Genomic DNA, 27,068 nt, shown 5'->3' on the forward strand with positions numbered 1-27,068 from the left:
ACTCCATGCTAAGCACAGAGCTTGACTTGAGGCTCGATCTCACAACCCTGAAATCATGACTTGAGCCAAAATCAAGAGTTATACACTCAACTGACTGAGCTACCCAGGTGTCCTTGTGTGTTTTATACTTGGACATTGCTCGTGTTGACATAAAATAGAATAAAGATTTTTATACAAAGGCATCATTTTACTCATTTAACCAGAGTTTGTAGCATTTGGTTTCTGTTCTTATTTATGTGTGATGTTGTATAAATAATTATTAGAAATTTCTCAACAATTCATTTTCATAGCATCCAGTTGCTATAAGCTAAGGTTTCTAAGCTCAAAATATCATCTTTACAAATCTGGTTGTGTTATTATTAATTTGTAGTTATTGTAAGAAGATATTTGGACTTGGGAGTTTTTTGTTTTTCCTAAAAGAGTCATTTGTGTGGGAACTCTGTTATATATATATATATTTAGCTTCTGATTTAGATGTAACCATTTCAGACATTGTTACATTAACATTATTGAAAAGAAATCACAGACTTTATTAGAAAAGAGTCCAGAGATTTCACCTTCACTCAAAAACATGTTAATTACCTGATTCTATGTTCCAGGAATTTCAATATGTGCTAGAAATTTATTGGAAAAAAAAAAATCCCTGCCATTAAGAAGTCGTAATCTAATGAGACAGACACAGAAATAAATAATTGTAGGGGTGCCTGGGTGGCTCAATTGTTTAAGCAAGTGCCTTTGGCTCAGGTCGTGATCTCAGGGGCCTGGGATCGAGCCCTTCATCTGGCTCCCTGGTCAGTGGGGAGCCTACTTCTCTCTCTCCTCCTGCCCCCCCCGCAGCCGCTTGTATTCTCTCAAATGAATAAATAAAATCATTTAAAAAAAAAAAAAAGAAACAGTGGTAAAGTGTAAGAAGTATTGTAACAAAGATTCTACAAAGTCTTGAGATATATAGAGCCGAGAGAGAGATCTCATTCAGTCTGTGGGAATTGGAGCAGAGTTCACAAAAGGCCAAGTATTTGAGCAGGACCTTTGAAGATAAGCAACATTGTAGCAGAGAAGGAAAGTGAAAAAATAATTTAGGGAGGATCAGTGGGACATGTTAACATAAGGAGTTTATAGGATGAGAATTGTTTATAGTATGGCTGGAGTACAGGATTCATGGAGAAAGGGTCAAGAAGTGAATTTAGAGGTTGAAGTTTATTTGTGAAGTGTTTCATATAGTGCCCAGCAACTTGGCAGTGGGCAACCCCTGAAAGTTTCTAAGAGGTGTATATTTTAGAAACCTAACTCCAGCAGTAGTAGAAGAGCCAGATTAGTGGAAGGAAGCAAAGGAGGGAGATCAAGTAAGGAAGGATGTGCCAGTACTAAATAACAAAAGAGGATGATGTGAAACAGTGCCACAATAAAGAAAATGTATAGAAGAGGAAATGGATTTTCCTTCCATACATTTCCAGGGTCTTTAGCTCAAGTAACGAGTAGCATTGTCTTGGGTGGGCATTGCAAGAAGAGGGGATTCGTGGATTCTAAAAATGATACATCTCACATGTGCAGCTTCACTGTTTTAAAGACAACCTGCTGAAAAGGCCCAGTGAGCAGCCTGACTTACAAGTCTGGAGCTCAGGAGATAAAGTTAAAATTAAGATATATATTTGAGGGGGATCCCTGGGTGGCTCAGTGGTTTAGTGCCTGCCTTCGGCCCAGGGGATGATCCTGGAGTCCTGGGATCGAGTCCCACATCAGGCTCCCTGCATGGGGCCCGCTTCTCCCTCTGCCTGTGTCTCTGCCTCTCTCTCTCTGTCTCTTATGAATAAATAAATAAAATATTTTTTAAAAAAGATACATATTTGAAAAGGCATAGATATAAATAAGATAATTTAGGGAAATCATGTGAAACAGGAGAGGAAAGGGCCTGGACCAAAGAGAAGACCTGTAAATCACCGGAGAAAGTGAGCTCTTCGGAATGGCAGGGGTGCTAAGTGATGTCAGCACTGTTCAGAGATCAGAGAAAATAAGACTTTGGAAGAAGCTTTTTAGGCTTTGATGTTATCAATGTGTGGTGAGTGCAGAACCTTGATTAAAATGGATTGAATTTAACACTATTGTATCTTTAAGGAATTTAGAAGTAGAAGAGAGGTGGAGAGATTGACTATTATAGAGAGGCACTTCACGATGTTACAAAATATTTTTAGAAAATAGAGGGCATAATAGAAGATTCAGAGCATGGGTAGAGAGATTACCCTTATCAACAAAACACTCCTTCCTCAGAGAGGAGGCAAAGAAAGAAAAATGAGTAAGAATAGGAGGAGGAAGGTCAGGGACACAAAGCAGAAAAGTGGTGGGAGACAACACAGCCGCATCTCTACTCCCGGTGGAGTAAGCTCAAATGACCACAGCAAAGAGCCATTGGTAACTGGGGGAAAGGAAGGGTCTCTTTCCACTTGTTTATGATGTCTGCCTGATGGATTTATGAATACATTTCTTGAGTGCCCAGTATATCTTCCATTCCAGTGATGCTTAATGCCAAGCTGTTGCTTTGAATGGTAGGTGTTCAGTCTTTAACTTTTAACAGAAAGCTACTCAAATGTTGTCTGTCATATATAATTTTAAATTCATTAGTAGGTAAAGGTTAAGTCACCACCACACCAAATTGGTCCCTGTTTAAACAGTAAGCTATGTATTAGGAAACAGAAATTACCTTTTTTTTTTTTTTTTTAATTTTGTGGTTTTGTATTCACAGGGACAAGTTGTAGAAAACCTAAAGGCACAGGCCCTTTGTTCTTGGACTGCAAAGAAAGATAACCACTTGAACTTTTCAAAACATGATATTATTACTGTCTTGGAGCAGCAAGAAAATTGGTGGTTTGGGGAGGTACATGGAGGAAGAGGATGGTTTCCAAAATCTTATGTCAAAATCATCCCTGGGAGTGAAGTCAAGCGGGAAGAGTAAGCATTTTGTGTTTACATGAGATGTGGATGTTGGTGTTTTCAGTAATGAGTCAGCAGCCATGGAACTACTGGCTGTACCGTAAAATAAAACAATTATGCTTGAGTTTGACTATCAGAAGGATAATTCCTAGAGTGAAAAAAGCATACTTTATATATTTATATCAGTTTTAGAGTATCTTTTATTCTAGTTATTTCAGATTGCTAAAGTTTTCAAAGTGCTTAAAATTTTACATCAGTTGTTTTCTTTGTGTCATCAAGTCAGTTAGAGGAGTTACATTTCATTCCTTTGGAGCATTTCTCCTTTGTTTACTGCGCATTGTCGGTATTTAAATGTTCACTGAGAACCTCTATCTTTGTCAAAGTGTAGGGTGTGCTGTTTCTGGGCCTCCAGAATACCTTGTCCTTGTATTGTTGCTCGTAACAGACTGGATTGTAGTTATGCATTTTCTTACCTCTATCCCTTATGAGATCGTAAGCTCCAGAAGGGTGCGATCCATGTCGTCGTCTTGTTGCTTTTCAGTTTTTCCCTGCCCAGTGTAATTTCATTGCATAATAGCTTCTCCATCATGTTGGTTCAGTGAATACAGAGAGGAGTCATGAACTATCAGTTGAATCTGTTTTTAGGTGAACAAGTAAAAATAAGACAAGGTCTCTGGCATTTATTTCTCAGTCCATAGAGGAGTGAAATCATCAAACATTTTAAAGATGCCTGAGATCTTTAAGATGTTTAAGAAATGAGGAGTCTAGGGACGCCTCAGTGGCTCAGAGTGAGTGGCTCAGTTGGTTGCGTGTCTGCTTTCAGCTCAGGGCATGATTCCAGGATACTGGGATTGAGTCCCCTGTCGGACTCCCTCCAGGGAGCCTGCTTCTCCCTCTGCCTATGTCTCTGCCTCTCTCTCTGTCTCTCTCATAAATAAATAATTTTTTTTTTTTTAAAAGTAAGTACTCTAATGTAACAATGGGCAATTGTTTCTGGCACTTTATATGGAAATCAGTCTAAATAGAAAAGTTATCTGGGGATCCCTGGGTGGCGCAGCGGTTTGGCGCCTGCCTTTGGCCCAGGGCGCGATCCTGGAGACCCGGGATCGAATCCCACATCGGGCTCCCGGTGCATGGAGCCTGCTTCTCCCTCTGCCTGTGTCTCTGCCTCTCTCTCTCTCTCTCTTTCTCTGTGACTATCATAAATAAATAAAAATTTTAAATAAATTTAAAAAAAAAAAGTTATCTGATTGAAAAAAGTCATTAGAAATCAAGAGACTTGAGTTCTATTTTTTGTTTGGCTATATGGAATAACCTTCATCTGCAGTTTTCTAATAAGATAAAAAGAGTAATCTTTAAAAACCCTTTCAACGCTAAGACTCTGAATTTTTAGTTGAAATGCAGAAATTTACTTTTCAGACTGACATGGAATTTTAGACTTAGAAGTAAGTGATCATAACAATTCAGAGCTGACATGTGCATATGGCACTGCGCCAGGCCCTTTCTAGGAATTACCTTACTTAAACACCATAGCACTTTATGGAGTAGAAAACTTAAGCACAAAGACAGTAAGTTTAAATGCTTTTTCCCCCTAACTTTTCGTTCAATTACTGATCTTTTCTAACAGATGAGCCATGTAACTTGAAAACCTGCAGTAATGGAGAGTTCGTGCCCTAAACAAGGCAGTCTGTTCAGCTGTGCCATGAGCTGTAGTAAGGTTCCACTCTGTTTCCCTGAGAACTGCCGTATTGTATCATTTCCTTAAGGGTCCTGGAGAATGCATCCTACAGATGTCTAGTTCTTAAATATGACAGTCTTCCAGATTTTTAAAAAATAGTTTCGGGTTAAATTGGAAATTAAAGCTTTACCAATTATGAAAAATAAAGTTTTTATTTTTGTATGTTTAAATGTGTAGTGTGCTCTAAACAGATAGTAAAACGTATACTGTCCTTGTTGCTCCCTATACCAAGCCACGCCCCCTATGAGAATATTTTAGCCTGTGTACTGAGACAATATTTGAATTAACTTTAGAAAGCCCTAGAAGAAAGTACTACAAACACCCACTATATCACCTTTCTTGGTTTTTGCTTGTTGATATCTTTTTGTTTCATTATTATTTTTTGAAATTTGTTTGTATATTTATTTGACAGACCAGAAACCTTGTATGCAGCTGTAAACAAGAAACCTACCTCTGCAGCCTATACAGTTGGAGAAGGTGAGTTTTTGGCAATTTGTAAATTAAATGGGTGTCAAATTAGCTATTGTCTAATTATCTGACTTCCCAGAGTTGTTACCCCTTGCCCCCGTTTCTGTGTCTTCATTGTTAAAGTGAGTAGGAGAACCTGCCTCTTATCTATTTCATATGAATACTGAGAATATAGGGGAAAAAAACACTTTTAGAAAATCAGTGCTATAAAAATTCAGCATGGACTTGATAAATAAGATCATAAATTTAAAAATGTAGCAAGATAGCATGAAGGCTTTGTTTCCCTGTTATTAGATATCTAGGTTATAGATGTTTAGGATAATAATCATTAAGTAGGGTTTGAAATCAAGGTACACTTTATCATAGTTATTACAAAGAAATTTGAGGGGGATTGTTTAATAACTTATTTTTTATTTTAATTTATTAAAAAATGAAAAATTATCTACCCTAAGTTTCAGACAGTTGTTTTTAACACTTACATAGCTTTATAAAGGAATTATATTTGTCCATTATAAAATTAGTTGAATAGTAGAAGTCTATTTTGTTTATATTCCTGCTCAAGAAAATCAGTTTAATGGTAAAATAAACGATTTATTCGGTATCTACTATATTAAGGATTCTGTGCTAGAACCTGAAAAACACAAGGATGAAATTTCCCAAGTCCTCACAATAGACTGGGGAATATAGGCATACCATTGTTAAGAAATTCTATAATGAATAAGTAGAACTTAATTTTGAGTAGGACCTATGAATTTACATGGCAGTGCTAGGAGTAGAGTTTCACATAATGACAACGGAAGAGAAAGCTCTTGTGGGCAGAGGGAAAGTCATGAGCCAGAGCATGGCTATGAAATGTTAGGGAGCTCAGATCACCAGCAAGGCTGGAACCATAGGTTCACTATGGAATGAGTGCTGTGAAGTGAGCCTGGGAAGGTAGCAAGGAGTGTTTGGGAAGGACCTTGCTTATTGCAGCATACCTAAACCTTGTGGGCATTTTTGGTTTTGTTAAATCACCTAAATTGAGTAATACTGGGAACATGAACAGTAAATAAGTTGTAATAGATGGTGTTCCTGGTCACTTCTAGTTATGATGTACAGATGAAATTCCATGTTGACAAATAAAAATAATTAGAAAAGAATGAATTAGTTTACAACCAGATCATTGACTGTTTATTCTAAGTAGAATAACAGGGATGGAAACCAAAGCCAATACATTTTTTTAAAAGTCAGTATGTTTTGAGCATCTACTCTGTGCCAAGCACTGTGCTAAGAGCTGGATCACTGTGATAGAATTTGGCCACTAGTACTGATGTCAGCTGAATGCTGGGCATTTCCATAAATGTATATATTAAAGAATCAAAGAGAAAAGAACTTAGCATATTAAAATATATTTTGTATAAGGAAGTTGAAAAAATACTTTTATATCCTGACTATAGAGATGCTTCTATTTGTGTTTTTGAAATCTTTATTTATTTATGATAGTCACAGAGAGAGAGAGAGAGAGAGAGAGAGAGAGGCAGAGACACAGGCAGAGGGAGAAGCAGGCTCCATGCACTGGGAGCCCGATGTGGGATTCGATCCCGGGTCTCCAGGATCGCGCCCTGGGCCAAAGGCAGGCGCCAAACCGCTGCGCCACCCAGGGATCCCTATTTGTGTTTTTGTATGTGATAAGACGATGGTGATGATGATGATACAATGAGGAAAAAGAAGAAACCCCATGATAAAGCTTTATGTTAAATCAGATCTTTTTAATTGCTTCATGCTTTTGTCTATTTTAATATGTTTTTGCATTGGGTTTCCTTAAATTATAAGGTCTTCTACAGTTAATTTACACAAGATTTGGAGATTAACATTAATTTTTTCTTTGTATAATCTTATAACCAAAATTAGTTTCTTTTTGCTTTGTTTCCTACAGAGTATATTGCACTTTATTCATATTCAAGTGTAGAACCTGGAGATTTGACTTTCACTGAAGGTGAAGAAATACTGGTGACCCAGAAAGATGGAGAGTGGTGGACAGGAAGTATTGGAGATAGAACTGGAATTTTTCCATCAAATTATGTCAAACCAAAAGATCAAGAGGTAGAGTTATTTTGGTATAGAAACAAAATAATTCCATTCTTCTGTGTTGAGAAGCATACATAAAACAGAGATTCATGTATATATGGTGTTGGTCAGGCTTTGGTTTTAAGGAAACCATTTAAGTTAGCACCAGTAAAATAGACTTTATTATAGGGATCCTATTAGCTAAGAGGGATAGGATTTGATGAAATTTCTAATATAGGAGCCATAAGGGTAGGGCTGGGCCTCATGGTAACTGAAGCTGGGAAATAGTCTCAGATCCAGGAACGCTTACAAGGGATCACCTTGAAGGAGTCTGAAACTTTAAGGCTCTAACATTAATGTAACTCACTCTACACTCTGAGGTCCTGCTTCTTTTCATCCTACCACTAGTATGGTACAGTGCAGTGGTTCTCAAACTTTTTGGCTTCAAGAACTTTTTTACATTCTTAAAAATTATTGGAGACTCCTGGGCACCTGAGTGACTCAGTCAGTTGAGCAGCCGACTCTTGATTTCAGCTCAGGTCATGATCTCATCAGGGTCATGAGATCGAACCCTGCATCAGACTGAGTCCTATGTCAGGTGCTCTCAGCAGAAAATCTGCTTGAGATTCTTTCCCCTCTGACCCCCTCTCTGCTCACACACACACTCTCTCTCTCTTTCTCTAAAATAAATAAATATTTTTAAAAAATTATTGGGGACCCTAAAGAGTTTTTAAAAATATATGGATTTAAAATATATACATGTTATATATAGTTATATTTTCCATATTCAAAATTAAAACTGTGGAATTTTAGAAGTATTTACTCATTTTAAAGTAACAAAAGTAACCCATTACATGATAATGTAAATAACTTACTTCCTATGAAAAATATTTTCAAACAAAAAAAGTTTGGTTACAAGAATGGCATTATTGTATATTTTTGCAAATCTTTTTAATGTCTGCCTTAACTTGAAGACAGCTAGATTCTTCTCTGTTTCAGTATTCAGTCTGTTGTGATACATCATTTTGGATGATGTATATGATGAAATTCACCTCACATAGATGTGAGAGAAAACAGAGAAGTATTTTAATAAGATTTTCAGGTATCTGTGGATATTCTTTGATATTACTATACCAAAACATAGTAAGTGTTAAATTGTTATAGGTTAGTTACATATGGAATCTAAAGCCATGTCAGTGAACATTTCTTACTGTTATATTAAAATTCATCACTCTATTTTGACATTAAATGGAATTTTTACCTATATCTTGGTCATTTGGAAAATATGGAATCACTGAACTATGCAAATATTCCTTGTATTGCACATTTCATTATACAATATCAAAAAGTTATATTTGTTAATATCACCACTGATCTCATAGGAAAATCTTCAAATACTTTGTCAAGTTCATGGTGGTAGATACAGGTTTTCCTAAAATTTCAGTTTTCTTTTGAAATCTTGAATTTGGTCCTGGGCAACAAATCCTGTCAGCTGTATTCCTTGATGTGACAGGCATACTTTATCTTTGAGAAAATACCTGCTAAATCCCAAGTCTGAATAGTTTGTGATTTAGTCATTCTTTCACGTAACCATGAAAAACTCAGTTTAGCTCACAGTTTAGTCATACAAATGCTTCTCCTTCTCCTTGAGATAGGCATCTTGCTATTTTCGTATGCAGCAGAAATGCTGTAGGCTTGCTTACATTTAGTCACTCAGAATTTTTTAAAGATGGTATTTCATTAAGATTTAATAACATATTTACTGCTTGATCAAGGACATTCTTTTTTTAATTTTTTCTTCAAAGATTTTATTTTCTTATTCACGAGGGACACAGAGAGAGAGGCAGAGACACAGGCAGAGGGAGAAGCAGGCTCCCTGTGAGGAACCTGATGCGGGGCTCAATCATTGGACCCTGGGATCATGAACTAAGCCAAAGGCAGATGCTCAACCATTGAGCCACCCAGGCACCCCGATCACCACCACTCTTAAGTGATATTGATTTTATTTATTCTACTGTTAACACTTGGCTAGGAAGAATATAATGACCGCTTAGTATAATTTGGCACCACTGTCATAATTAGTACTAAGGTATCAGTAGTTTTGCCTATCATTATAAATGTCAACACAGTGAAAGAGGCAAAATAATGTCTTTAACATTGTTGATGAAAAAGGTCTTTATCTTCCAGACCCCCGAAAGGGGCTCAAGACTGTCTCCAGGAATCCACAAACCACACGGTGATAACCATCTAGGTTGACTTCTGGCTCCAGCACTTAGAGGCCAGGGGACCTTGAACAATTATTATTTCACCTTTCTGTACCTCAGTTTCTTTCTCTGTAAAATGGGGATAATCATAATACTTAATAGTGTTTTTGTCAGAATTAAATAAGTGACTGTATGTAAAATTCTTATACCAGTAACTGTTACGTTGTTAGTACTCAAAAAATGTTAGCCCTTGACTACCACCAGTTCATCTTCAGTACTTTCACTATAGCTGTGTTCACTGACAGAAAAAAACTTTCTGTTCCTTCCCTTTACTTGTTCAAATTCCTGAAAAAAAGAAAGATGTTTGGCCCAGCTATCCTGTAAAGTCAAACTGAGGTTATAGTTGCTACCCAGGGCATAGATTTTTTTTGTTCTTATGTGAGATTCAGGGGTAACATGCAAAAAATAATTTAAAATATTACCTCCTAGGCAGCAGGAGTAGAACTCACATATGCCTTAAGATATGTTGTATGTGGTGGGCATTGATCCTAACCCAATAAATGAGAGGTATCTGGCCTGGATGATCATGTTTGATACTCAGGAAAGATGCGTTAAACTCTTCTTGTTGAGTCAGTGGATGCCAACATCAGCCACTTGTATGTAATGTCTGTTAGTAGACCAGATCTCCCCATAATTATGTATTGGCTTCTTCACTTACTTGGTTAATATAAAGCTGCTAATTATTTTGATCTTCATTTAAAGAAACAAGAATCTTGGGAATTAGAGATTTCTAATTCCTAATAATCTTTGTACTCTTACATCTGGATTATTAGAAAATGATAAAACAGTATGTCTTGGGCAGCCTGGGTGGCTCAGTGGTTTAGTGCTGCCTTCAGCCCAGGGCCTGATCCTGGAGACCCAGGATTGAGTCCCACGTCAGGCTCCCTGCATGGAGCCTGCTTCTTCCTCTGCCTGTATCTCTGCCTCTCTCTTTCTCTTTCTCTCTCTGTGTTTCTCATGAATAAATAAATAAAATCTTAAAAAAAAAAAAAAAAAAACCACAGTATGTCTTTTCTTTACAGAATTTTGGGAGTGCTAGCAAATCTGGAACATCAAACAAGAAACCTGGTATGTATAATAATGAAGTTAAAAAATTACTACAGTGTTTAATAATCTTGAATTCATAGTTTCTTGTTTGTCTTCTTTTCCCAGAGATTGCTCAAGTAACTTCAGCATATGTAGCTTCTGGTTCTGAACAACTAAGCCTTGCACCAGGGCAGTTAATATTAATCCTAAAGAAAAATTCAAGTGGATGGTGGCAAGGGGAATTACAGGTAATAACCTTTAAATAACATTTATCATTTTTATTATAAAAGTATGCATGTTCATTTAAAAAATTAATAGAAATTTTAGATCACCTGTAATCATACCACTTAAGAGAGGTAATCAATATTAACATTTTCATGTATTAAGTTTCCCTCTAGTCTTTTCCCTGTTCATTTTTAGTACATTATAAATAACAATATGAAGAATAATTTTCCCTACAGACATAACTGTTTTCCAATAATACCTGCTAAAGCAGGTAATAAACCACAGGTCACCTTCTTAAAGGAAAACATAGCATCATTTTTGTCTAGGGTCACCCAGGCTTGCAGTATAGCCTCTACCTAGGACAAGGAACATGATCCACACTGTGCACTGAGAAAATGCTACTCATTGGACTTTCCCCAACATAGCCTTTTGTTTTTGAAACATCAGTGCAAGGAAAGGAAATGTAGGTATAAATGAACCTAGTTTTTTTCCCAGGATGTTAACAGAGACAGTTATTGCGTATGTTTTAACACAGAGAGTTCTTTTCTCCTAAAAGTTCCTTACTAGAAAAACTAAAAGGCATTTTAAGATTAAAAGATAAGGGATCCCTGGGTGGCGCAGCGGTTTGGCGCCTGCCTTTGGCCCAGGGCGCGATCCTGGAGACCCAGGATCGAATCCCACGTCAGGCTCCCGGTGCATGGAGCCTGCTTCTCCCTCTGCCTGTGTCTCTGCCTCTCTCTCTCTCTCTCTCTCTGTGACTATCATAAATAAATAAAAATAAAATCCTTTAAAAAAAAAAAAGATTAAAAGATAAGAGGATAAGAGGTATAATAGCTATATTTTTATGTAAGAGTGATATATGATTATAATGAGGGTAAATACAGCCTCATTCTTGCAATTTCTAAGGAACAGTGAAGGTTCTAAATTCAGTGTCTTGAATAACTCCATGAAATCCTACCTTCCTGATTTGCTTTAAAGACTGACCCAACTAAATGGCAAGCACAGCTCTCCACAAATTGTATTTGTGATCTCTGTATTATTAGCAAAGCCTCAAGAGGTGTTCATTGTGCACATTTTAAGTGTTGACTTGAACTTACTAGGAGAATTCTAGAAGAATTTTAAGTTTATAAATATTATTTGTGTGAAATATGCAGAGAACTTTGAACCCCAAACACCTCCAAGTAGTCTTCTACAATAGCACTTTCAGCAACACTTTGAGATGCATAATGAGTCTTCCACTTGTTTGATACTCACCTGGAAGGCCAGTGCAGAATTCAGTGGTTCCCAGGACCACCCTCAAAGTCAGTAATTTACTAGAAAGACTCATAAGACGGAAAGCTATTCTTCTTATAGTTGCAGTTTATTACAGCAAAATAACTTAGATTAAAACTAGCCAAGAGAAGAGATATATGGGGCTGATTTCAGGACGGTTCCAAAAACAGAGCTTTCACATTGTACTCTCCCAGTGGATTTGTGGATAGCACAAACTCCTAGCAACAACACATACTGAGTATTGTCAGGCAAAGAAGTTCATTTGAGCCTTGGTGTCCAGAGTTTTTATTGGAGCTCCATCATATAGACATGCTTCTGCCCATATGGCTAAACTCAGTCTCCAGTCCTTCTGAAAATTGAGTTTATACTCTGTGACCTAGAACACCCACTGTAAGCCACATTGTTAGACTATCTGGCATGGTGAAGGCCCCCAGAGAAAATCAGACACTTAACATATCAGAGGTTTAGAGATTTCCTCCCAGGTGCCAAAGGTAGAGTCCAGACCTCTTTTGAGCTAAATTCTTTACTACACAGCTATTTTTAGTTTATGTCTCAATAATTGTTTTTAATCTCTCTTTCATATTCCTTCTGCTAATTTTGCAGGCCAGAGGAAAAAAGCGACAAAAAGGATGGTTTCCTGCCAGCCATGTTAAACTTTTGGGTCCAAGTAGCGAAAGAACTACACCTGCCTTTCATCCTGGTATGGCGGGTTAACTTGTATTGCATTTTACAGAAGTTTTGTTGAGACTTAGCAACTTCTTAGATTAGCATATGCTTTGAAAATGTTTTTTTCATTAACATTTCAAAGCAATGTTATAATGAGAACTTCCTTTCTAAAAAATTCTATGTAGAAACGGCCAGCTGTGCAGTGATACCTGAACCGCTTCATTCCTTGAAATTTTTCAAAGTGGAATTGCTTTGCTCTCATACTTAAAAGTGAAGCAATTCATGTGGATTAACTGTAGCTAGGAGATTGTTTTGTAAAATAAGGAATGGAGGAAAGAGGGCGAGAGAGAGCAGCTCAAAGGAAATTTTAGCCTAACTTTAACATTTAATGTTAGAGTAATTTAAACCCAAAAGCAGTTTTAACATGTGATCTTTGTAGGAATAATTAATTATTTTGTTCTTTTTCTGGTAGTGTGTCAGGTGATTGCTATGTATGACTATGCGGCAAATAATGAGGATGAGCTGAATTTCTCCAAGGGACAACTTATCAATGTTTTGAACAAAGATGATCCTGACTGGTGGCAAGGAGAAATCAACGGGGTGACTGGTCTCTTTCCTTCAAACTATGTTAAGATGACAACAGACTCTGATCCAAGTCAACAGTGTGAGTAATATCAAACTGTCTCTAAAACTAGTGCAAAAGCTTTAATATGCAGCACTGCACTCATTCTGTCCCGGAGCATATCTTAAATTCAGCACTCTTAGCAAGTACATATTAGTGATGAAAGCAATAAGATAAAAAGGGAAATTTTTCACAAAATCAAAAATTATACTGCTTTAAATACTTTTTTCTTAGCTTTAGACCTTACTATTAGACTTTATCTGAAAAAATATATATAATTCTTATATATCTTCTTGGATATAAGCAGTCTGCACTTCAACTTCCCTTTACCACCATCCTTTTTTGTCTCTAACAGTCTTTTTCTGCTTAATAAAGAGCAGCCAGTGCAGCCAGTAATTACCATATTCACCTACTCAAATTACCCTATACCATGCTATAAAGGTGGTATTTTTGCAACCTTTCATTTAATATGCACATATTTCTACGTCATCCAGGTTAGAAGAAAATTTACAGCTTTTTTTTTTTTTTTTTTTTTTTTTTTTGGTTAGAAAATTTAAAACCTGTTTAAACTGCAAAACTCTGTTAGGTGATTTTTTTTTCAAGAGATGAGATACATGAGTCAAGATCTATTTCACTATTTTTAGGAAATGATCTAGATCTCAGTGTGAAATATGGTATTATACAAAATTATCTCTTAGTTGCCTGGCTTGTCTTATAATTAACATACATTGATAATAGTTAATAAACAGCACTTGGAAATACTTCTTACCTTTATAAAATGTCACTTTACCCTTTTGATTTTGTGGTTTTGTTTTTTGCTTTTTTACGAAACATATCATGATTCATCATGATTTATATTTTTATCATTCTTGTGAAATTATCCAAAATATTTAGCCTTTCTTTTTAGTTTAGTTTCTGAGAACATATAAATGGTAACACAGTCACACTGAGATATCCTTATGATTCAGTGCAAGTATTACGAATTTATACTATAATTTAAAATATTAGTACATTATTTTCAATGGAGAACTTGTAGTTCTAAAGGTATTTCTGATCCTGGGTGAAGACTTTCCTTTAGATAAAGCAACTAAATATCCCAGTTTGAATTTGGGAGGAGTTCAGTTTCTTATGGTTTGAACATTCCCTAAAAATGTGGGCTACCTAAATGACTGTTTTTAAGCTTTGCTGATGGTTTGGCAACTTCCAGTAATTGCCAGTTTATCTAACTAATTAGATATACCTGAGGTGCCTTCTCTGACCCTGAAAGGGGAAGATACTTTTCAGACCTATGGGGTCTGGGAGCTCTTGGACTAGTAGGGGAACCTTGAAGGCACCCAATAGAGTGGCACATTTGGCTTTTATAGTGCCCAGGATGTGAAGAGATGGTTTCCAAGTACATGGTGGTGGTTTATCTTGTTTTCCAGTGGAGGAACACTTTTTTTCCAATTAAGTCTTACATAATAAGGATATAAAGAATAGATAAAAGCTGTCCTGAAGGAAGAACAGCCAGGAGTGTATGAGTCTGTGAACACTGGTTAAATTTTAGATTATCATTTGTGTTTCTTGGGCCCTTACAATTATTATTTTCATTTTATAATGTGATTAGGATGTTTTTTAAAGATTGAGAATTTTATTCAGATTTGTTTAGTTGATGTTGCATGTTACTAGTCAAATTTTTTCTCACCCACTTAATTTGCTTTATGTTCATTTTATTCCTCATTTTTCTTTTTATAGGACCCAATGTTGTCTTCCAGTGTGAAAGCACCCCAGAGACCCACTATCCAAGTTTGACTCTAGCGTGGAGGCAGGGCAGGCAGCCCTGATCAAATATCTCCTACACAATTCATTAACTTCGTTTGAATGTTAGAGCCACTTGTGATTATTTCTTTGTGTTTCTAATTTATAGTTAAAATTTATTTGTAACAAGTTAAAGGATAGTGGGTCTTTGTGTGGCTTTCCCTGCTGTTCACTCTGGCATCCTTTAGCATTTTTCTTCTTTTTTAATTTGGTAATTACAGGTCATTAGCATGCATATTGAGTTTGCCCTTACATGGTGGGAGTTCAAACACACAAAGACCCACTATTTGCACAAACTATTCTCACTGGTTTGGAATGGGCTGCCATGCTTTTCTAATGTTACTGCAACGTGTATATTCATTACAATTCAGATAAAACTTGCTTATGTTTTGCTCTTATGTTTGATCTAATCCTAATCACAATGATCTCTCAACTGGTTCAGTATGCGATTTGTTCCCAAATATGCAGTGTTTACTCTGTTACTTTCTTATATGCCACCTGAGTACCAATATTTAAGTTTGTTTAAAGGCTAAAGAACTGGAAATAACCTTTTCTCTATTCTCTGTGTATTTTGGGGTGGGAGCAACAACACTTCTGAGAAGCTTTTCTCAGAAAAGAGGAAAGCGACTTGCCCCAGCAGGATGTGCAGAGCGGGCTGTTTCCTCTGTCTCAGCTGCCCACGAAAGGGCACTGTGGGAGTTCGCTTAGGGTCTTTGAGCTCTGGGCTGATGAAGAGCCTGCACCATGTACTGTAGCAGTTGGTTCTTCCTTCTTTATTGGTGACTTAAAAATGAGTTCTTTTTGAGGAATGAAAGGCTCCCGTCATTGACGGTGAGATATGAAACCTTCCCTAGCTTAGCTTTTATATTTGGAATACATTCTAAAGTCAAAATTCATGATACCTATTTTAATTAGATGACTACCTGTCCCAGATCATAAAAGGACATGCGTTGACATTCTTAATGTATTTAGTAAAAATCATAAGGAATCCTTGAAGAGTTTAAGTGCCCCTGAAGCAGGCATATAAGCTCTATCTAGTCAGGAATGAATTCGAGAGTGGACATTCTTCTGAAACTGCTCTGATGCTAGAAGATTGATTTTACCATCCAGAATTCTCTGGCTAATATTGTCTTCAGATACAAGGGCTACTGTGGCATAGGATTTTACTCCTTTTCCTTGAATGGAAAACACTTTAAAGATAATAAACATTATTATAAACAAGTAAATGATGTGAGAGTACCTAGCTGAAACAAAAAGGAGTTTTAGTAGGCAGTATTAAACTATATTTGAAAATCAATGAGAAGTTTATGCAATTTAAAATGTTTACAAACTGCAGTGCAATCTACTGTTTATGAATGTCAGAGTATTATCAGGAAAAGTGTACATACAATCACAGAGTCTTATTTCCTCACAGAGTTCTTTAAGAAGAGTGAAATATGTTCTTATATCTGGGTTTCAGTTAGAGGCATATTTTGTGCAATATTTATGTTAATGTGCCTATATATTGTGAATGAATAATTTCGGTCATTGCCTAAATCATAACTTTTTCCTTGAGAAAGAATCAACAGTTTAGATAGAACCTTACAAAGTTCAAAGTCGGTGTTTCAAAATGCTTAACATTATTGGAATGTATGATGATGTGTATGTGTGCTCCTTGGGGCAGGAATTTCTAGTTATTTAGACCACCTCAATTTTTAGCATTTGACATCATCATGATACTTGTATAAAATATGACATTAATAGGAAAGCAATAATAACACTTTACAGGTGGAATAACAGATTTGCCTGGAGTCACTAAAGTAGACAGTGCAAAGACTGAGTCCTTGTGAATTCACCTGATCTTCCACATTGTACGAATTACTTGGTCTTGCCTTTTATTTCCTGAACTTTTTGCTTTTGCACTCTTTGATTGGGTTCAGATTAAGGACAGTTACTCTAAATCCATTTTAAACCCCTGAGGGTATAAATCAAACCACTATTAATTAGCTGCACAATTTGGTATAACATTTTCTCTTTATAATTTTGAATTTGGGCTTATCTAATACACTGATAAGTTATTTCGGGGGTAATTTTATAGCTCAAATTGCTTCACTGTAACACTGATAAATATAAGTTATTAAGAATAACATTCAGGTAGAGCTTAGCCTCTGTACTCAATCTGAAAAATAATATATTAATCAGGTGGACTAAATCAAATCACATAATGGCATATATAAGCTGAATGTTGGTCTGGAAAAAAATTTACTGTAGTTCCTGAAATACTACTCTTTGTGTAGGTATTTTGCCATATATTTGAGAGAAAGCTAAAAGTAAAGGAAGTTGAATGACATAGAAGAGTAACCTTAATCCTTCTTAAAAATGCATGCAATCCGTCCTTTGCAGTACCTCCTCTTCTGCCACAAATTTGCTCTCTTCCTCCTTCAGTATGAGAGGCAGCTTTCAGTTAGCTTAGAAAGCAACATTAGAAAGAAAGAGTTTATCAGGAACAGAATTTTAAAATGGGAGTAAATCTGAGTCTTGTAGGAAGGATCCAAATACCTGTTTATTTTTTAAAAAGAAAACCTGTTTGTTTAAAGATTGTAGTATGTGATAATCATTTTTAAAGTATGTGATTAAACCTGATAGGTTTTCCAGTGATGAAAAAAAAATCAGTTCTAAAACCAAAGCTGATTTTTTAGCAAATTTGAAAGTTGAAATCAGTCCCACCCATTGTACAGTTTCCTCTGAAACTTTGAAGAGTCATTTTAAAATAATATAACTATTAAAAATGTAACTGCTATTTTATTTTAAAATACAATATGAATACTGATAGTTTAAAGAAAGTAGAGGAAAGAAAAGTAGAGAAAGAAATGCCAATTCCAGTCCAAAGCTTTATTTGCCAAGTTTTCTTAGAATAAATTTTACCAAGTTATAAATTCTTGTAAATAGACTCTATAATGGAAATACTGAGAGACTTTGCCTAAAGTGGCATTATTGGATGCTGCTGTGATGCTACTGTAATAAGTTATTAAATTGTTGCGAAGTGCTGTTTTGCCTTAAATTTTTATTTTGTGTGTGTCTTGAAACTATAGTATTAAAGATATTGAGATTGTGCAGATGCTGGGCACGCTTGGCATGAGGTCATCTGTTTTTATTTTTACAAAATTGTAATATAACTATGCAAGTGTGTTTATTAAAAGGACACAAACTACATTACTTGTATTGTGTATTTCTTTTGAAGCACCCTTTGAAACATATTTTTAATTGTATCCAGTTGTGATTGAATTTCTTTGAAATTTCTCTTCCTTAACATAGTCTCTGGGGACAAGCCAACAAATTGTTTTATATCACAGAAGGCAAAAGAAATTTTTAAATGGTCAAGATTGAGATAATTTGATCCAAATAATCATATGTATCTCAAAAACAAAAGAAATTTTGATTTTGATTTGAAAGTAAAAATTGGGATAATAGACTACTATGTTATTTACAGTTTTTACTCCAACTTTTTTCTAAAAAGATTAAGGGAACTTACAAGTTGATACTCATTGCAAATGCAGGATAAAACATTCTTAGTACAAAACAAGAGTCTATATGAAAGAAACTGCAGTGAATGCTTGTTTGGAGGCATCAGACCTACATAGTTTGTTTGTTTTTTTTTTTTTTTCAGACCTACATAGTTTTAAACTTAAGTAATCAAGTTACTTGGTTTTCACCTTGAATGAAAGAATATGGATCAAAATCTAACCCATCCATCAATGTCTGGCTAAACAATCTCTTTCCAGAAAACATCTCCTCATCTCTGGAATTGAGTATTTGCATAAGGCCAAACAAAGGACTAACTGCTGAGAATATGATAATGAGTGTCAGATAGTCCTGGGCTCAGGTAGTACATTGCTCTGAGGGGGTCAGGCACATAGGCAGATAATTCTAGAAGAACGTACTAATAAGCATGGTGATAGACACTGCGTACCAAGAAAGTTACAGAGGAGGAATACCTCATTCACCGTAGATTGGTGAATTAGAGAAGACCTGGAGGAGGCAACTGCAAGACCAATAAGATAAATAGGAGTAAGCAGATTGAGGTGCAGGAGGTGAAGAGTATGAAAAAGACAAGAAACAGCAGGTGGGAGTGATTTTAGAAGCAGTTCAGTATGGCTGGAGTGGAAGTGTAAAGCCAGGAAGATTGAAAGTTGGGGCTTGAGAAGCAGCCCAAAGGTTAAATCTGAGATTGTCTAGCTTGAATGAGAGATTCATTGGGATCATCTGGGAAGCTTTAAAACTATTGATGTCTGAGTCCTGATTTAAATGGGTCTAAAGAAGCATGGTCTATGTGGTCTTTTTCAGAACTCCCCAGATGATTCTGATATGAAACCCAGGTAGGGGAAAAGTGTGAAACAGCTAAAAACGGTTTCTGCGGGAACATTGGCAGTCGGGGATGAATGGGTTGTGTGGGCAAGTTTGTATCTCAGTGGCAGGTAGGACAGTAGGTTAGTGATGCAACAGCTACAGGAAGGAATTGGAGTTAGGGGAAGAATGTGAATTTGGTTTTGACTACAGAGCACCAGTGGGGGCACCTGGGTAGACTGGACCAGCAGATGGTCAGAGAGGATTGAGCTGCACAGCAGCAGGATGGCAGCTGGTGGGATGAAGTAGGTTGATGGTGTTGAGCCCATGAAAGGTGAGCTGACTGTCTGAGGGTGTCAGCAGTTGAGGGAGGGACAGTGAAGGTGCCCACAAAGAATGATGAAGCACTGGCTGTACCACCATTGCTCATACCAGTAAAAAGAAAAGAAGGAAGATGCTCTTCTTTGAGCACTTATTAATCTTAGGTACCTTCTGAAGTTCCCAAATCCTTTACCTCATGATTATTTTCTTTTTACAGATATGGAAATTAAAGCAAAAGCTAAAAAAAAGAAAAAGGGAGAAAGGAAAGAAAAAAGAAAAGAAAAGAAAGAAAGAGAAAGAAAGAAAAAGAAAAGCAAGCAAAAGCTAAATAAGTTGTTCAAAGTTACACAGCCAGTAAGTGGTAGAGCTGGGTTCAAACCCATATGATTTGGCTGCAGAGCCCATGCCCTCACCCTCTACCCTAGTGTACAGACACCACCACCCTGTTTATAGCAGTGAAGCTCCTGCAGGACAGCCATCACTGGAACCAGGGAAAAGAAAAGAGGAACAATCAGAGGCTACGCAGTGTTTTCTCTTTGTAGAAAGTATACAGAAGGAGGCAGGAGGCAAAGACTGAGTATAATTAGGACAGGAATCTTTAAGAGTGGTGTCTGGAAGGGTAAAGCTGAACATAATCACTTCTTTGGGTAATAGCTTTATTGAGCTATAAATCACATGCCATACAGTTCACCCATTTAAAGCGTACAGTTGAATGGTTTTTAGTATATTCAGTGTTGTGCGACTGTCACCAAAGATGGCTAATTCCAGAACATTTTTATCACCCCTAAAAGAAGTCCTGTAACCTTTAACTGTTACCCGACTATCTTGCTGTACAACCCCCACCTCCAGCCTTAAGCAACTGCTCATCCCCTACTTTGTCTCCATATGTTTGCCTGTTGTGGACATAATCATATAAACAATCCTAAAATGTGTGGGTTTTGTGATTAGCTTATTTTATTCTGTATAATCTTTTTGAGGTACCTCCGTGCTGTAGCATGTGTCTGGGCTTTATTCCTTTTTATGACTAGGTTGTATTTTGCTTGTCCATTCTTTAGTTGATGGACATTTGGCTTATTTCTACTTTTTTACTATTATGAACAATGCTGCTACAAACATTTGTGTACAAATTTTTGTATGGATATATGTATTCATTTCTCTTGAGTATATACCTAGGTAGAAGTGGAATTGCTATACCAAATGGAAATTTTGTGTTTAACTTTTTTTTAAGATTTATTTATTGCCCCAGGACAGTAGTAGTGTAATAACAGGGGTGCTATGTGAGTACTGAAGTATATGGAACAGTCAGTATGAAATTGGCTGTTGGACACAGCTACTCACTGCATGTGTGACAGAGGAGAAGGTATGTAGATACCAGTCGTCATTTAGACACAGAAATGAGTTAAAAGAGAGAACTCTGTTAGCATTTCCAGAAAAGTGCCCTCATTTCCTTTAGAATTCAGTCCAGCAAGCTTTAGACCAGGTCAAGCTTATACACACTATCATGCATGTTTTGCCTCAAGTAGGATGACTGTGTAAGTACCACTTAAAATGGCCTGGCATTTCAAAGTGTAAGACTTGAACTAAGAGGCCTAGATGTAGGGATTTAGTAGCTTTAAATTCTGCACTAAGTAGCTTAACCACCAAACTTCAGACTTTTCATACATTACACAGCAGGGGTCAAAGTGGTATCCCTGGTTCAGAGAGTGGATCAGTGGTTGTAAATCATCATACGCATATTGGTAATGGTTATTCTTATGTTCAGATTAACGGCTATGTGTTGGGCGCACACAAGAACACTGTGTTACGTGACCCCTCTTCATAATGTTCTGTGTCTGAATAGCACATCACTTCCCTCAGTTGGGTCAGTGATAGAACTCTGGCAGTCTAGAAGGTAAAGCACGTATCAGTCTTAATGAACCACTTTCTGAGCCTGAGCCTCAGAGGCACCTCTGTCTACTTACAAGGCCTTTGCTTTCTTTTAGGCTTATGACCTTTCACTGTAGATTCAAAAGTAAAAATAAAACCCATAAAATTTTTCTTTGTCCACTTGCATTAATCAGCAGATTTACTTTGGGAAGTTCTGGAATACTTCCATTTTCTGATAACCAAATAGTTTACTTTCTGATGGTATGCAGTATTAGGATACAATACTAACTTTTCTTTTTTGTGCTTACAACAATCTAACTCCTGGTGACAAAGAATTGACAGGCATCAAGAAGACATAGAGTTTAAAAGTTTGTTCAGCAATTGCTTAAATTTCCAAAAACAAAATCATGAATCTGAGGCTTCGTGGTGGGAGCATATTACCTGGTACCTAGTTTGTGTGCCATAATAGTTGCCAAGTGGATAAACTGCTACTCTCTTACAAAATAAGATCTCCAGTAATTTTCTCATGCCCTGACAAAACTTCTGTTCTATAGGCAGCTTTCAGGGGTGCCTGGGGGGCTCAGTCAGTTGAGTGTCTGACTCTTGATTTCGGCTCAGGTCACAATCTCAGGGTTGTGGGATGCCGTGTGGGGCCCTGTGCTCAGCACCGAGTCTGCTTGTCCCTCTCGCTCCCTCTGCTCCCCCCACACACACTCATGCATACACTCTCCCTCTCTCTCAAATAAATAAATCCCCTTTTTTTCTAAAGGCAGCCTTCAGAAAATGCACACAGTTTAGTCATCTAGATTTACTGTTGAAAATTGTCTTTTCACTGAGCTTCGAACAGTGAGACTGAAAACCATTATGTGATACCCTGGCTGCTAACTCGGGCACAGAGCATAGCGTTGTTCAGCGGCATTGCTCTTCTCACAGTGGGCAAGCACTTTCCTGGGACTTTATGACGTAATCCCAACAAGCTCTCTTTGTACTGGTCATCACAAACCATCTTTTGTCCTTCACCTTTTGGAGCCTTCCAGAGCTCCCCCCATCCTTTCTTAGGGGTCTCTCTTTTGCTTCTTGCTCTTGTGCACGCTGTAATGTGCAGCCGCCTCCCAGCTCTGGGGGACACAGTTTACATAGCTGCCATTCACTGTGTGTAACTTGGCCATCAGTTTCTGCATCCTCACGCCAGCTGGGGAGGGGGTAGTCTTGTGGTCCTGGGGACTTTGACCTGGTCGTAGTCATGATCTCTTGTTTGTCTTACATTCTGCTGAAAGAACTTACCAGGAAGTTTTCACCATTCTCTCTGGCCATCTGTAGTTCACATCCGAGGTACCATCTCCCTGCAGTTCAGAGCTTATCTTCATATCACATTCTGTAAATACTTATTGAAGACCTACTATGTGTCAGATACTAGGAATATGGCAGATTATAAAATAGGCAAAAATCCCTCCTCGCTTGGAGCTGACATTTAAGTAGGGCAAGACAGAAGACAAACAAAATGAATAAATATGTCATGCCCTGGAAAAGTAAAGCAGGTTAGGGAAAGGGAGTGATGGGTTGGTGGGGGAGGGTGGATCCAGGCAGATTTCAGTTTTATTTTCTTTTTTAAAGATTTTATGTATTTATTCATGAGAGAGAGAAGCAGGCTCCCCTCAAGGAGCCCAACTCAATCCCAGGCCCTGGGATCATGAACTGAGCCAAAGGCAGACACTCAACTACTGAACCACCCAGGTGCCCCCAAATTACAGTTTTAAATGCGGTTCTCAGATAAAGCCTCTCTGAAATGGTGACATGTGAGCAAAGACTTGAAGGATGTGAGGGATATCTGGAGGGAGCCATGTAAATATCTGGAAGATTATTCTAGGCAGAGGGAAGAGTACGTGCCAGGGCCTCAATCAAGATCATGACTGTAATGCTTGAGGAACAGGATGGAGGCCAGGGTGGCTGGAACGGAGGGAGAAGCAAGAGGAAGAGGTGAGGACAGGGTTCACTGGAGAAATGGGGGAGATTGTTTAGATTCTTGGAGGCTGTTTGTAAGAACTTTGGCTTTTGCTGGGAGTGACAAGAACCCATCAAAAGGCTTTAATCAAAGGAAGGATATGATCTGATGTGCTTTAGCAGGATAGCTCTAACTTGCTAGATTAAAGCAGGGGTCGGTTCGGGGGAAGGGCTCAGAAGCAAGCAGACACATTAGGAGGGTGGTTCAATAATCCACGTGAACAATGACAATGGCATGATCAGCATGATCCAAGTGGACATAGTGAGAAGTGGTCAGACTATGGGTATATTCTGAAGATAGAGCCAGTAGGTAGATTAAATGTGGAGTGTGAAAAAAAATAAAAAATAAATGTGGAGTGTGAGAAGAAGAGAAGTATCAAGGATATCTCTAAAGATCTTGGCCTGAGCAACCAGAAAGATGGAATTGGCATTAAATGAAGGCACACAGGGGCAGCCCTGGTGGCTCAGTGGTTTAGCGCCACCTTCAGTCCAGGGCGTGGTCCTGGAGTCCCATGTCAGGCTCCCTGCATGGAGCCTGCTTCTCCCTCTGCCTGTGTCTCTACCTCTCTCTCTTTCTCTGTGTCTGTCATGAATAGATAAATAAAATCTTGAAAGAAAAGGAAGAAAGAAAGAAAGAAAGAAAGAGAAAGAAAGAAAGAAAGAAAGAAAGAAAGAAAGAAAGAAAGAAAGAAAGAAAGAAAGGGAGAGAGGGAGAGAGGGAGAAAGAGAAAGAAAGAAGAAAGAAAGAAGAAAAGAAAAGCACACGGTGATGGAGGAAGGGCAGAGAAGATGATTAGGAGTTTGGTTTTGGGTATTACCGTCACTTACCTTTAAGATCGATAAGTGGAAATACTGGGTAGGCAGTAAAACATGGGGAGGTCCAGAGGATATATTCAGGCTGGATTATATGTTTGGAGTGTGTCAGTGCATAGATGATACTTAAAGCCATGAGACTCAGGGGGACCACCAAGGCTGTATGTGGAGAAGAGTTTGAAGGGTGAGCCTTTGTGTTCCAACATTAAGTCTGTGTGTTGGGGAGGAGCTAGGAATGGAGAGGAGGGGACTGGCCAATGAGGTAGGAGGATATGAGGCGAGCTGGTGACCTAGAAGCCAAGTAAAGACAGATTTTAAAGATGAGGGAGTGATCCACTGTCACAAATGCTAGTGATAGGTCAAGCAAATTGAGGTACCTTGTGCTAAAGGAGGGAGCTACATGGAGCTTTTAAGAACCTCTCCTTTAAACTACAACATTTGAGGGGCATCTGGGTGGCTCAGACACTCAACAGTGTCTGCCTTTGGCTCGGGTTGTGATCCCTAGTTCTTGGGATCAAGTCCCACATCAGGCTCCAAGGAACCTGCCTCTCCCTCTGCCTATGTTTCTGCCTCTCTGTGTCTCTCATGAATAAATAAGTAAAAATCTTTAAAAAAATAGTAAACTACAACATTTGAAAATAATTGTAATGTTTAATTTTCCAGCTATAACATTCGGGAAATGTTTTTACACAAACTCTAGTATTTGTTGAAATTAATTCTGTGGATATTCCTTTGCATGTGTGTTCATTATAGTAAGCCTGTTAATAGTATTCAAATCTGTCATGTTTACTAATTTTCATTGAGAGAGATTACAATCCACTACTTTGATTATAGATTTTTCAGATCTTTTTTCTTTCTTTCTTTTATCCACCTTCCCTCCCTTGCTTGCTTTTTTTCTTTCTCTCTTCCATTGGTTATTTTATCAGTTAATTTTACATTTCAAGACTATCCTGTTAGTTGCAAATGAAATCAGAATCATTATACCATCCTAAATATTTATAATGTTTACCCAGAGCCATAAGAGCCTATTTTGTCTGTTGCTAATAAAACCTCCCTAGCTGCTTTTTAATATTTTATGAATGTATAGCTTTTCCCAAACCTTTTTCTAACATTTTTGTAACATGACATGTTAGATGTCATTGTAAACAGCATCTAGCTGACTTTTTTTAAATTTTGATTCCAGTATAATTAACATGCAGTGTTGTATGAGTTTCAGGTGTACAATATGGTGATTCAATACTTCATGCAACAGCTGGTGCTCATCACAATAAGGATACTCTTAATCCCCATCACCTATTTCTCTCATTCCCACCTACCTCCTCTCTGGTAACTTGCAGTTCTCTATATTTAAGAGTTTTATATTCATATTTAAGAGATTTTTTTGTCTCTTTATTTCTTAATTCCATATAGGAGTGAATCATACAGTATTTATCTTTCTCTAACTGACTTATTTCATTTACCATTATACTCTCCAGTTCCATCCATGTTGTTGCAAATGGAAAGATTTCATTCATTTTTATGCCATTTTTATTTGAGATCTATATATATCATTTGATATATTATATATATATATATATATATATATATATATATATATATATATATATATATCACATCTTCTTTATCCATTGCATAATATGGTTATTGTAAATAGTGCTGCAATACACATAGGGGTGCTCTTGTCCTTTTGAATTAGTGTTTTCGTATTCTTTGGGTAAATACCCAGTAGTGGAATTACTGAACTGTTTAGTAATGCTCTTTTTAATTTTGGGGGAAACTTCTATACTGTTTTCCACAGTGACTATACCAGTTTGCATTTCCACTAACAGTGTAGAAGTGTTCCTTTTTCTCCACTTCCTTGCCAACACTTGTTTTTTATGTTTTTTATTTCAGTCGTTCTGAATGTTGTGAGGTGATATGTCATTGTAGTTTTGATTTGCATTTCCCTGATGATGAGTGATATTGAGCATCTTTTTGTATGTCTGTTGGCCATCTGGATATCTTCTTTGGAGAAATGTCTATTCATGTCTCCTGCTCATTTTTAATTAGGTTACTTGGGGCTTTTTGGTGTTGAGTTGTATAAGTTCTTTATATATTTTGGATACCCTTTATCAGATATATCATTTGCAAATATCTTCTCCCATTCATTAGGTTTTCTTTTTGTTTTGTTGTTTGTTTCTGTTTCTACGCAGAAGCTTTTTATTTTGGTGTAGTCTCAGTAGTTTATTCTTGCTTTTGTTTTCCTTGCCTCAGGAGACATACCTAGAAACAACTTGTGTAGGGCACCTGGGTGGCTCAGTCAGTTAAGTGTCTGACTCTTGATTTTAGCTCAGGTCATGATCTCAGGAATCATGAGACCAAACCCTGCATCAGGCTTCATGCTCAGCATGGAGTCTACTTAAGATTCTCTCTCTCCTTCTCCCTCTGCCCCTCACCCTGCTCACACTCAGGCACTCTCTCTCTCTCTCTCTCTCTCTCTCTCAAATAAATAAAATCTTTAAAAAAAGAAGAAGGAGAAAAGAAAAAACTTGCTAGGACAATGTCGTCAGAGAAATTACTGCCTGTGCTCTCCTGTAGGATTTTTATGGACTCAAGTCTTATATTTAGGTCTCCAATCCATTTTGAGTTTATTTTTGTATATGATGTAAGAAAGTGGTCCAGTTTCATTCTTTCACATGTAGCTATCCAGTTTTCC

General features: G+C 37.3%; 1 protein-coding gene across 7 annotated transcripts in view; it reads left to right on the forward strand.

Moving 5' to 3' along the window:
* The window catches only part of ITSN2 (intersectin 2), a 135,935-nt gene that overhangs the window by 74,003 nt on the left and 34,864 nt on the right, over window positions 1–27,068 (forward strand). For all 7 annotated transcript variants that reach the window (XM_041754058.1, XM_041754061.1, XM_041754056.1 and 4 more), the window contains 7 exons: window positions 2,738–2,943; window positions 5,076–5,140; window positions 7,047–7,213; window positions 10,464–10,509; window positions 10,594–10,715; window positions 12,568–12,664; window positions 13,103–13,294. In XM_041754058.1, the coding sequence (XP_041609992.1) occupies window positions 2,738–2,943; window positions 5,076–5,140; window positions 7,047–7,213; window positions 10,464–10,509; window positions 10,594–10,715; window positions 12,568–12,664; window positions 13,103–13,294 (895 nt within the window). The remainder of the gene's footprint in view (window positions 1–2,737; window positions 2,944–5,075; window positions 5,141–7,046; window positions 7,214–10,463; window positions 10,510–10,593; window positions 10,716–12,567; window positions 12,665–13,102; window positions 13,295–27,068) is intronic.

Source organism: Vulpes lagopus, chromosome 5 (genome assembly GCF_018345385.1).
Source record: "Vulpes lagopus strain Blue_001 chromosome 5, ASM1834538v1, whole genome shotgun sequence".
NCBI lineage: Eukaryota > Metazoa > Chordata > Mammalia > Carnivora > Canidae > Vulpes > Vulpes lagopus.